This window comes from Triplophysa dalaica, chromosome 12, assembly GCF_015846415.1.
Source record: "Triplophysa dalaica isolate WHDGS20190420 chromosome 12, ASM1584641v1, whole genome shotgun sequence".
In the NCBI taxonomy this organism is placed as follows: domain Eukaryota; kingdom Metazoa; phylum Chordata; class Actinopteri; order Cypriniformes; family Nemacheilidae; genus Triplophysa; species Triplophysa dalaica.
In genome coordinates, this window is record NC_079553.1 from 20,725,914 (window position 1) to 20,738,427 (window position 12,514).

The 12,514-nt window shown below is 35.4% G+C and overlaps 1 protein-coding gene across 1 annotated transcript in view; it reads right to left on the reverse strand.

Moving 5' to 3' along the window:
• Positions 1–7,694: 7,694 nt before the first annotated feature.
• csmd3a (CUB and Sushi multiple domains 3a) overlaps positions 7,695–12,514 on the reverse strand; it is a 227,882-nt gene continuing 223,062 nt past the window's right edge. Inside the window, exons 67-70 of the mRNA XM_056762084.1 lie at positions 12,058–12,170; positions 11,826–11,913; positions 10,745–10,880; positions 7,695–10,527 (exon numbers count right to left, since the gene is read on the reverse strand). Of these exons, the coding sequence (XP_056618062.1) occupies positions 10,368–10,527; positions 10,745–10,880; positions 11,826–11,913; positions 12,058–12,170 (497 nt within the window). The 3' untranslated portion in view covers positions 7,695–10,367. The remainder of the gene's footprint in view (positions 10,528–10,744; positions 10,881–11,825; positions 11,914–12,057; positions 12,171–12,514) is intronic.

Sequence of the window (12,514 nt, forward strand, 5' to 3'; positions counted from 1 at the left end):
ATACAAAAGACTGTAGTGTACATCAACAGGATGTAGTGATTGCTATCATTTTCTTTAGTATACTACAATTAACTATAAATACTTATGTATACAACCGTGTTTTTTTACTGGGGGTGTTTCAACACACACACACAAATAAAACATGGTAAAGCTTAGAAAAACAAGAAAAAACAGTATTATGGTGAGGTCATAAAGGCACCATTTCAATCTTTTTGTCTTGATCAGTACTGTAATGTTGACATGGAGATTCAGATTCACACTGGGGGGCAACAGTGTCATGTGGTGACCGTACAGCTTGTTTCAATGAGTTTCTCCGCTCTGACTTTGAACAGTCCGGATGATGTTCTCTGGCTCGATGAAGAGCCGGGCTAGAAATAGACTAGAGCTGGAAATGAAATGAAGTCTCTCCAGGATCTTAATTACGACTCGTAGCTGCAGGAGATTTTCTCTGATGGGAAAATAAAACAATAAGCCGTGAGAGGCTGTGATAAAAATCCCCATAATGCACGACCTTGAGCAGCGTTTCGCTCCCAACCACCGAGGCAATATGACAAATGACACATACTGTCGCTTTCATGTTTTACTGTAATGCAATTACATTTAATGTACATATCACATATGGGCAATTATGTGAAAATGTCAACCTTACCACGAAAAAATTAAGTTACAGCACAGATTTTAACATTTGGTGGTTCAAATACCCATGTTAGATCTTTCTTTAAATTTGTAAAGCATTCGTGTTATTTTATAGTGCATGATTTTTCATAGTCAGATAAGTGGCATTTTCAGGATTGTCACATCCATAACGCTTCATATTCCTCATAAATTGACACATGAAAATTAATATAAAGTTACTATTTTATGCTCTATGAAGAGGATCCCTTCTCCATTCAGTGGGTATTATTGCTTCAGGATTGTGCATTTTATTTTACAGAAATCCTACAAAGTTTATTGTTTCCCAATAACCGTGTCCTTTTTTTTGTCACATAACTCATGTTTATTTCCCTTTTTTAATATATTTTTTTCATAGACAGACATTTTTTGATGTTTATACTCTTATCAACAAGGTTTCTGAAAAATATAAACACATGGTTCAATATAATCAAAATTAACAAATTCCTTCTCTGAGCATTTTTATGTCACGTCCATAACGCTGGAATTGTCCAGATGCATAGAACATTTATGAAAGAGAAAACTCACCCAAAAATACAGACTTTCTGCATGCCATTCAAAACTTGTATGACTATTTTGAAGAATGTTGGTAAACAAACAACATCGGACCCCATTGACTTCCATCATATGGGCACAAAATCACTGAGACATTCCTCAGAATATCTTCTTTTGTGTTGCACAGAAGAAAAAGTCATATACAGGTCTTGCATGACATGAGGGAGAATCTTTATTTTGGTTGAATACAGTCAGACAGGTAGTCAGACAGAAGACACGATAAGCATTGAGAGTTTGAACAATCCATTTCACAACATCTACTATAATTTAAAGAGTAAGTAGCAAATTATTTTTAAGGTCCTACTTTGGTTTATGGCGTGTCCAACAACAAGTTTAAGTACATAGAAGGTATAAAAACACTATTATGTCATAATAATAGGTTATTAGTTTTACCTTACTTATTGACTGACTCTCAAATGATTCGTTCTGCGATTCATCTGTCTAATCCCCTCCTATCTGTTAGCCTAGTGTCATGTGATTGGTCAGATGGTGTAGTCTGCTGTGATTGGTCAAGGTGGGATGACAGCGTTCAAGTTAACCTTAGCGTTCTATGCATTAGCTAAACAGAGACATAAGGTACAGGGTAGGTGGGATGAAGCGATGATGGGTGACTAAGTCTGGAACTTGGTGTGTGAAGACAGTATTAGTTATAAAAAATAAAACAGATCAAATGTACATTTCTGAAGTTCGGACGACTCATTTTTAGTAACAGTTTTTTCGTCTTTTTGTGTTGATGTAAAAAATGTATGTGATTTTCATATTCAGCATCTTAAACTTCATAAAGAAACAGTATAAATTGAAGTGAAACAATATAATAATATAATATAATTATTCTATAAATGTATAGAATAATGCAATGCAAGTCGCTTTGGATACATAAATGTATGTTAAATTAAACAGCTTTTTACAAAATTAGTTTCATTTTGTATTTGCTCTCCAGTTTCAAAGAAATGCGAGACTATTTATGTAGAGTTGCATCACTCTGAGGACATTTCATAGTCAAGGTTTGATCCCAGCGGTTTAACTTGAACACCACATGAGTTAAACAGTCAAACAAGGGTGGGCCGGGAAAAATCGTAGAGCGTCTGACACCCGGGAATCTTACAAAAGAAGCCATTTCGTGTGTCACACTGCCATCAAAGGAAGCCAATTTCTACTCTGCCTTTTTACCCCACAGATTTAGTGAGCAGATGGAGAAGTCATCCCTCCGTGACAGACAGCCGAGACAGAAAGAGAGAGAGAAACCTCCAGAATCTCCAGTCTGAGGGTGCACCGCCGAACACGGCTCTAATTCAACAGCAGCTGTCATAAAGCAAACAGTCATTTCTCCAAACCAGTCACAAAGCATACAATCTCTCATGTGAATGACAATACCGCCAAAAACTAAAACTTATGATTGGATGACGTGAAGAGAATTGTTTTGCTCAGATGTTACTCTTTCATAAAACAAATGAGAGTAGAATTGTTGAAATGCATGAAGAGTATGTAGGAGTAAAATGAACGCCGATTTTAGAGGTCAAATATTCTGGATTTTGGTCAATTTGATTAGAAATGTTTGAGTTTATATTGAGATATTATCTTCAATAATATCGACTTTCGATTGCAGACTTGTCAAATCTAAGCTTAGTTTGAGACGCCGTTGACATCTCTTCTGAAAGTAATGCAGTGATGGAGGCCCCAAGATGCTATCAAACGTAAGAAAAATAAGACCATCAACCAAATATATTGATGTTCCAGCATTGTATAACTGAATATGTTTTTGGATCAAAATCATTCAAAAATCTGTTTTTTTTATTATGCTATTGTGTTTTTCTTGTGTTTTCTTGTGTTAGTTAGCTGTATTTTTTATGTTATTATGGCTTAAATCAAAACAAACCAACTGCAGATTGAGTGATATTGATTGGAATGCATGATAAAAAAAACATGATTTTTGAACAATTTTAAAAACTCTTTTTGGAAATAAACTTCAAATATCGAATTCAAGTGAAATTTCCATTTCCTCTCCATTTAACCTCACTGGTAAAGAAATAATTGAGATATTAAAGAAATCTCATCTGTGATTTTTCTTTCTGGAACAGCTAGCCTATCATTCATTTATTCACCCTCATGTTGTTTTGTGATTTTCTTTCTTTTGTGAAACACATTCTGTTTTTCAATACATAAAATTTGACAGCGACTGTGTCCGTCAGGCTTCTTTTAGGCCAAAAATCTCCATAAAAACACCAGTCAGGACTGTTTTGCGGGTCTTTTGAAGCCGTGAGAAGCTTTGGACGAGAAAAACGAATATTGAAACGGTTATTCAATGGCTGTGCGACTCGCATTCGTTCTTCTGAACGTCCGGACGTGAGAAGCAATGATGGTGTTTTTCAATATGTGCATGAGATGTGAAGGAAAACTGTAAATCAACTACTTTTCGGTCTTTTATGAAGCATTGCTCGCCGTCATTATTTATAAACCAGCAGCTCAGACATTCAGCAAAAATATCAATTTTCAGGTTCACTGCTTCAATAACCTGATAGTAAACATAAACAGACTGTTTTTTTCTGTCTTTTTGTGTGTTCGTGGGTTGACAACATCTATGCGAGTACGTAGGGTATTTCTCTGTGTTTTGCATGTTTGTAATGGATGTCCATTATGTGGCGCATTAGTCTGCGATGGACACATTTTCTGCATTCGGGACAAATGCTACCTCAAATAGAGCTCTATTTTTTGCTGCCATCAGATTTGATCATGCTTGTTAGGTGTCTCGTGCTATAATCTAAAGCGTCGACCCTGCCAAAATGTCAAGTATGGAATGATGGACCTCAAAGTCTGTTATCCCGTAATATTTTGTGTCAGGAGAAAATGTCAGCTTTAGATTCATAACACCCTCCTCCGCCTCTCCCTCCAGCTTGCGCCAATACCTAAAATATTTAAGTATCCCGACACGAAGAGCAGTTTCGGTTTAATATATTTGGTTTATCAAGGACGATTTATGTAAATTATATTCATATTTTATGCATGATAAGCACCATTACCTTCATAATTACTGCAGTGAAGAGAACGATACAGATGGCAATGCGAAGAGCACAGACCTCAATCTGCTCCAGGAAAATGTTCTCCAACTGCTTCCCGTCTTCGTTCTCATTGAAACTTGAACAGAGAAGAAAGTCACACAAAAGGATTTGTGTAAAGACGATTGGATTTGCTCACTAGGACGAAATTGGGGTGTTTCTAATCCGTCCTCTGGGTTCTAGTGGATCACAACAAAGTTCAAGTTTGCAGGTTTCGATTCCAAGTTTCAACTCAGTAATGTGTTGTGAATTTAATTATACGGCTCATGAAAAACAGCAATCGTCGTCATCAGATTAAAGATATTCTCTGCGTGAGTAATAACCCTGCGAGGTATGATTGCAGAGCGAGCGGAGCTGTGTTTGCTGTTATGCAATAGGTTGCTTGGGAAATTACTGTTTTTGCCGGCTGCCTTCGCTCTATTGTTGTTGTTTCAATAGCAGCCGTGTTGTTTATTTTATGACGATAGTATCATTTAAAACGAAAATCATACGGGACGCACTTTTGTAAGGCGCCAAAGACGTCTGGGGATGCGCAAAAATATCTTGATTACTTGAAAGAATTTTATAATGAGACTACACTCATTGATGCCATTGAAGAACCTTTTGGTCCTAATAAGAACCTTTAACATCTGAACAACCTTTCTGTTTCACTAAAGGTTCTTCAGATTATAAAAAGGTAAGAAGGAGATGGTTCCTCAAAGAACCTTTGGCTGAATGGTTTTGTGTGGAACCAAAAATGGCATCGCTGTGAAGAACCTTTTAAGCACCTTTATTTTCAAGAGTATGGTTTGGGTTCACCTGACCCTGACTGACGTGTTTCTTAAAGTAAAAGTTCACCCAAAAATAAAATTCTGTCATCTTTTATTCACCCTCTTGTTGTCCCAAAACTGTATATGAATTTTTATTCTGTGGAACTCAAAAGAATATATTTTGAGAAATGTCTTCGTTCATACAGTGGAAGTCAATGGGGGTCAGTGTTGTCTGGTCACCAGCGTTCTTCAAAATATCTTCTTTTGTGTTCGGTTTGGAATTTTCATTTTAGGTGAACTGTCCCTTTAAGCATCACTTTTACAGGCCGAGACCATCTTTCTTTATTTTACCTTGAAACGCATATTTATTTTTCAAATTCACTTTTTACTCAATGACAATATTGTAGAGCACTCCAGGGCTACTTTTAAATGTATCCTCCCCGACATCTTATCCTTAATATTTTTCATTGACCCATTAACCTCCCACAACCTTGTTGTCAGAATCGTTTAAAAATTCAGAAAAGTATATCTAGAACACCTCAGTTGGGTTGTTGGTCACCATGACAACCCATCCTTGATTCTGTCAAGAAGTGTGTATGGTGCACATCTGTGTGTGAGGCGAGAGAAGACGGTTTCGAAAGGTTATGATGTGTGATGGGTTTGTCATGTGCTCAGGATCTCATCTTCTCTGGTTTAATGGAACAGTCATCAGTCTCAGCTGCGCCGGTCTTCTGCTCAAATGATGAAACTAGAAATCTCCAAACAAAAGGATAAGGCTGGAAAACAAAAATCTGACAATTCTGGTGTCTGTTAACGGTCGATTCAGATATCTAGTAAGTTACTCACCTACAGCCGCAGAAAAAACTTTTTAGTCTTAAGATGTTAACTGTAGGTAAAATGATCATTTTTGTTGCGTTCTGTGAGCTGCTAACATTTGGTCTGATTCACTTAGCATGCATGTACACAAATTACCTGCCTACGAACATTTGACGAACAAATAAGGACTCACTAAAACTTTCACACTAAAATGTATTCTAAATATAAGAAAAAAATTAAACAGGTAAAACACAAAAATCACCAGTCTATATATATATATATATATGCGTGTATATAACTATGCTTAGATGTATCATAAAGGTCATATGGTGCAAAAACATGTTTTTCTGTGTCTCTGGTGTGTTGCCAATGCATGTATTAGACACTTAAAATTTCCAAAACTAAAGTGTCGGAACAAAAGATGCATTCTATCTAAAAGTGAATGCTCACCCAGACCTGCCTGAAACGCCTCGTGTAACCACACCCCCACAAATCTACGTCAGTTTGTGGTATGAGTTGACTAAGACCACCCAAATGTATACGCAAGTGAGGTGGGCGTTCCTGTTAATTGCTTTGGAACCTGATGTTCCAAATATGGTAAGACGCGTTACATTTCCGTCACACGCTTGCATGGTTCGACCAATCACTACGCACTGGTTAACTGGCCAATCATAGCACACCTCACTTTTCACCTCGCAATTCACTGACATTAGGAAGAGGTTAAGAACAAATACATATGTGTACCTACGTGATGTGAATTAGGTGGAAAGTGAGAATTCCATATGTGTGTATAAATATTATTACAGTATTATATAGTATAGAAATTATTTGTGAATGAGATTCTAATAAAAAATATTGTTTCTATTTGCATTTCTTTTCAGAAATCAAAATAACAGAAAATATAAAGAGAACAAGTTCATTTTCACTTTTAAGCAAAACAACAGTCACATTTATAAATTTCTATTTTCTTAAGTAACAACCTGGATTTTTACCACAGTTTCCATGTGTCTGGTCATGCTGTCAGTCTTTCACATTGCTGTTGGATGACTTTATGTCACTCCTCGGGTTTGATTTTGTTGAAATTCAACAGACACGCGACTGATATGACCACAATCCATCTAGAAGTGATGATTATATGGAAATTTGGAATGCTCTCTTCATTTTTCCTGCGACTATACATAACAGCTCTATGTTTTGAAACGAAGCTATGGCTTGTTGGTCGCCGAGTGAAACCGAAGTCAAGACATTTGCGTTTAATTGTTTGTCCAACACCATTTTCTCACACATTACGTACATCGTCTGCAAGCTGCTCTCTGCCTTAATTTACACTCTTTCTCTTTTAATTTGGGGAATTGCATCTATAAGGGGCAGTGCAAATCGCCTGACCGAGTCTCGTGTGTATCACGCTCCATTTGATCAACCTCGACTGTTTATATTCCCATCACCGACAGTAAACTGCCAGTTTCACTCGCTCAACTTCCATCCCCCATCAATAATTGATCACATCTCTGGTCCTACAGCCAGTTTTAAGCTCCAAATACAGAAGTCACACATTTTACGATACATTTTGTTTGATTTATAAATACTGAATCCAAAGTTCCTTAACTAATAATCTCAATTTAGTGTATTGTTTTGACCTCTCCATTAGTTTATTTCCACCGATCACTAAACTGCACACACAGGATTATGTGATATCTATATCATTATTAAAGCCTTCTCTTTTTTTATTATTATTCAGACCCAGCCTTCATCTTTCACTTGAACTTGAACACATCACAAAAAAACAATAGAAAGAATTCAGAAAATTTAGAAAAGCAAATGACTATTTATTTGTAAATGGCATTTACAAATGAATATATGTACATAACCTTTTATTTTACAAATTTCTCACAAAAATAGAACTCTTTTCAAAAATGTTAAATATATGTACATTTTTATGAATTATTTACAAGAATGGTGGACCCATATGAAGGAGTCCATGTTTAAAAGCAATCCTAAATCTTTGACAGTGTTTTGAAATTCAGTATCACTAACAAGAATAGTGAGAACCAAATATACGTCACGACAACACTGCCAACTAAATAAAAACAAAACTCTGTATAAATATACAAGTTGTTAACGCAAAGACAACATGGGCAGCGACACAAACATTTCAAATATAGCAATGATGCTATATCTGATTATATTTGGCAGGCATGTGCAAACATGAACTTTTTCCCTTTAAAGTCACGCAGAACAATTTAAACATTAGTGACTGCAGCTGATCTTGTAAATAAATAAACGGAAACCTTTACTTCCAAAAACACCATGAAATATCATACAAGGCACTATTATGAGTGAAGAAATGCAGGTAATGTAATAATTATGGAATTCTGCTATTACCCAGATGTGATTACCAAGTAAATAAACAAAATGTGAAATTTTCTTGAATAATTACACATTTTTCAATATAAATCTTAAATCATAATGTATAACACAATGGGTGTACATACTTGACAAGTTCATTTTCATTTTTTTTTATCTGCAATTCAACGTTTGTCTCTCTATTGTCATCTTTGTTTAAAATATAAAATTGCACATTACTTATTTTTATAGATTTAACGGCGACAACAAACGCTGTGTGGCCCAAACTTAACTTCCGGTTGACCTCCGCAAAGAATCAGTAATAGTTTAGGAGTTTTAAATCCCTTTAATACAATTAATATACAATAAAATATGAATATAAATGAATATGAATATAAATAAAATATAAAATAAATTGTTAAATTATAACAAAACACACACCAGAAAACATCTTCGGGACAGGCTTGTGTGTTCGAAGTCCGAACAAAGTGTCTAGACGTGGAGTAAAGTCAAATTATATTGATATTTATGTACTGTCTCAATGACTAAGATTTGTTTATTCAATACCTTCAAAAGTTACAGATTGCAGCTTTAAAGGTGAAATGTGTCATTTTTGCGCCACTAGTGGCATCAAACAGAACTGCAAAAACAAAGATCACTTCAATTATTTTGTAAAATCGTTCAGAAGTTATTCATTGCTGTTTTCAAAAGTGACTCTATTACGATAAACAATTCATTGAAGCGTCACGCATCAAAACCGCCACATTTAAAGTTTACGTAAAAAATTGTTAAGCAGCGTACAGGAGTCAAGACGGCTACAAACTTGCTTCAGGACCCTTGAAAATAAGCAGAAGAATGTTTTAAAAGTCTCACAAAGCCATAGTGTTAACACTCCAGTTTACAGTATATACAGCTGCAGATTAATCTGGAATATGAGAAAAAATATTAAGACAAAAATGACAAACTTCACCTTTGATACACGCAAAAACATGCGCATGTAATGGCAACGATACCTATGTTCCTCATAAGAAATGTGTGTTGAAGTTCACATCTGAATGTTGAGCATCATCTGGATAAGCGGGAGGTCAGAAGGTTTAAAAAAACACTGGAATGATGTGACAGAACTCAGACTGTCAAACGATTAATCGCGTTTAATCACATCTAGAATAGAACTTAATATATGTCTGTGTGCTATGTACATTCATTTTGCATTACAAACACCTACAAATATATGTATACATATTTAGGAAATATTTACATGTCTTTATTTATGTTTACCAATCATTTAAATTATATATAAATGTTTATTATTTTTATATTTTCTTAAATATTTGAATGTATGTGTTTGTAAATACAAAATAAATATGCACAGTACAGAGACATAAATTATGTAAACACAAGGGCCGTTTACACATACAGTATCTATATTGTTGGTCAAAGTAGACGCTGTGTATTGCCGGTTGCCATGCTGGGTCTAAATTTGGTTATAAATGAGATGTATTAGCAGTAAAAACAAGATGTCTTTCTGTTCTGACGGGGAATGTGAATCTGTGCGGCTAAACATTAATATTCTTTAGAGGTCCGTGTTTGTATGTAAATCACGGCGGGGAATAATGCATCAATATCACGCAGAAGATGAATGATTATCAATGCACGAATCGGACCCGCTCAGAATACCCGACATGCTTTCCATATTATATCCCTGTATCTGGGCAGAAACTAATCCTGTAAAAGAATAAAATCCCTCAATTACATAACAGTATCAACAACTAGAGTCTCTCGCATCAGCTTTGCTGTCTTCAATCCCATCGCTGGTCGTTCTGGGGGGCACTGATCTATTTCTTGATAAATAAAAAACACTGTACGTGTGAGCGACCCTCGGTGAGCATCACTTTAGGAAAACCTGCTCCGTCGTATGAAAATGTCCAGCGAGTTGAAAAGAACACATATACACCTTTTGTCTCTTTTTAAATACAAAAGCTGTAACACTCTCGGAGTGAGATGTATAGAATATATATTTCTCCACTCGGGCGGTGAAGAGTATTTCGTTTTTCTGTAAATCCACTCAAAGCTTTATGACATTAAGTGAGTGTCAGACCCCAAACCTGTGCTTGAAAGTTGCTTAGAAGAGAGATCAAGAGATCGTGTGATATAGCAACACAAAAGTGACAGCGAATCCTCAGACCATTGTGCACACCGTGTTGAGGCTGGGATCGAAGCGGACCACCTTTCCCTCGATGGATTTGGAGTTGGTGCTGTACATTGGGTTTTCAAATGTAGCCTGACCGTTGTTGTTTTCATGCACGGAACAGCCGGTGTACCCCGTTTTATCAGACCTCCTGCGGTCAAACATGAAGGAAAAGGTCATCAAGCATTAGAAGTTTACATCCAAGAATTGTTCAGCTTTTGCTCTATTCTACTGCAGGTCTGTGTTGGAATATTTCTCTGTGTTACAGAAATAACATGTACATGTAATGCTTTTTGTAAAGTATTTGGTATACAGTTATACTTGGCAGTATGCTAGTGAACATCACACAGGCGTTCTAACACACACACCTCTGTTTATAAAGATAAAATCCAAAGCCTGCAACGATCAGGGCAAAGAAAGGCACGAGAATGGCGACGGCCACAGAGCTGCTGTTGGTTCTGGGTGGAACCTCTGGGCTTTTGGTGGCCTCCATTATGTTCAGACCTGAATGATGCATGATGGGAAAAAAGATACTCTCACCCAAGTGGCTTGACAAAACAATCATTCAAGTAGAACTTCAACAGATGACTACATGTGTCATATAACATATGTAAATTTGTTCCCACATCAATTAGTTATGAGAGATATTAGTAAATATATCATCATAAAATTCATTGTATTAACCTTGTGATTACGATTAGATGACAAATGTATTGAGGCGTCGATAATAAGAGCCTGATTAAACTGAAACATTTACATAATTATGTAATTCTTTAGTTACATTAAACATAATAGAACGTTGGAAAATATGCTCTGCTGGTATGAATATGCAGGGACCAAACATAAAGAACAATAGATTAAATATTTTAATTTAATAATATATTACATTTTATAATCAAATTTACATTTAATATGATACAAATGATCTAAATATACAATTTAAAGAGATATTTTAATAGTATAGTATATTTAATATAGAAACATGTATTTAAGAAAAAATACTTTTTTAAATTGAATCCATATTTGATATAAAATACTATGTTTTAATAGTTATTCCTAATTAAATAATTAAGTAATTAGTAGTAAGGTAAAAATAAGTATTTTAAATAGATTTAAATATATGTTTAAATGAAATGGAAATTTAATATTATAACAACAATTATATATAATATATATTTAATATATATATATTTTAATTTCGTGTATATCAAATATAATTATTATAATTTTTAAATATATTAAACATTTATAAAATGTTCACTACATATTCAGGGATTTCTTTGCTTTTTTTGAAAGTTTCACTTTAATAAAAAGTTTAATATTTTAACTTTATTGGAACTGTAAGTCCAGAATCTCTATATATTCTATATTTGGATATTGTATAATTGTTTACTTTTTGACTCCTCCCATTACAAACACAATGGATCACTGTATTAAAATGAAGTTCACCTTGTCTCTGTAGTCCAAACGGGCCGTAATCTCGGCCCTGTATAAAGCCTTGGAACAAGTATGTGTTTCCTTCATGATCAGCGGAGACCTGGAGTCAAAAATCTAAGATGAATACCAAGATCTCTCGACCTCAAAGGTCTTTTAAAAAGCCGTAGACGATCTTTGTTGAGCATTTGACACGGACGCACCATTAACACCCCTGCATTAATAGATTTGCTTAACCGATACTTACAAAGCCGTCCATGATGAAGGTTTCCTCAGTGATCTTGCTGTACGTGTTCTTCACCAGAGCTCTCATGTGATACAGCTGCAAGGTCATACGGGCGTCTCGGCTCTTATAGACACCTGCGTTTAAACCACAAAACATTCAATAATACATGACGGAACATGTGTGTGTCAACAAATGACAAAACACCAAACAAGAGTGATGTTGAACATTGGGAAAGCCACTGTTGTGTGGAGAAAGAAATACACAGTGATGTATGACAGAGCTGCTTTCCTGCATCAGGACCCCTGACAGCTTGATAGTGTGTCATCAAATGAGAAACCAATTCCCAGTTTATCAGACATTCTGCATGAGAGCGTAAAGCCAGCTGTCCAGACACTGAAGCTCAACACAAGTCTGGTGATGCGATGGGAAAACTGAACGGATTTAACAGAAGATGATCAATGTTCTGCGTAGATATGAC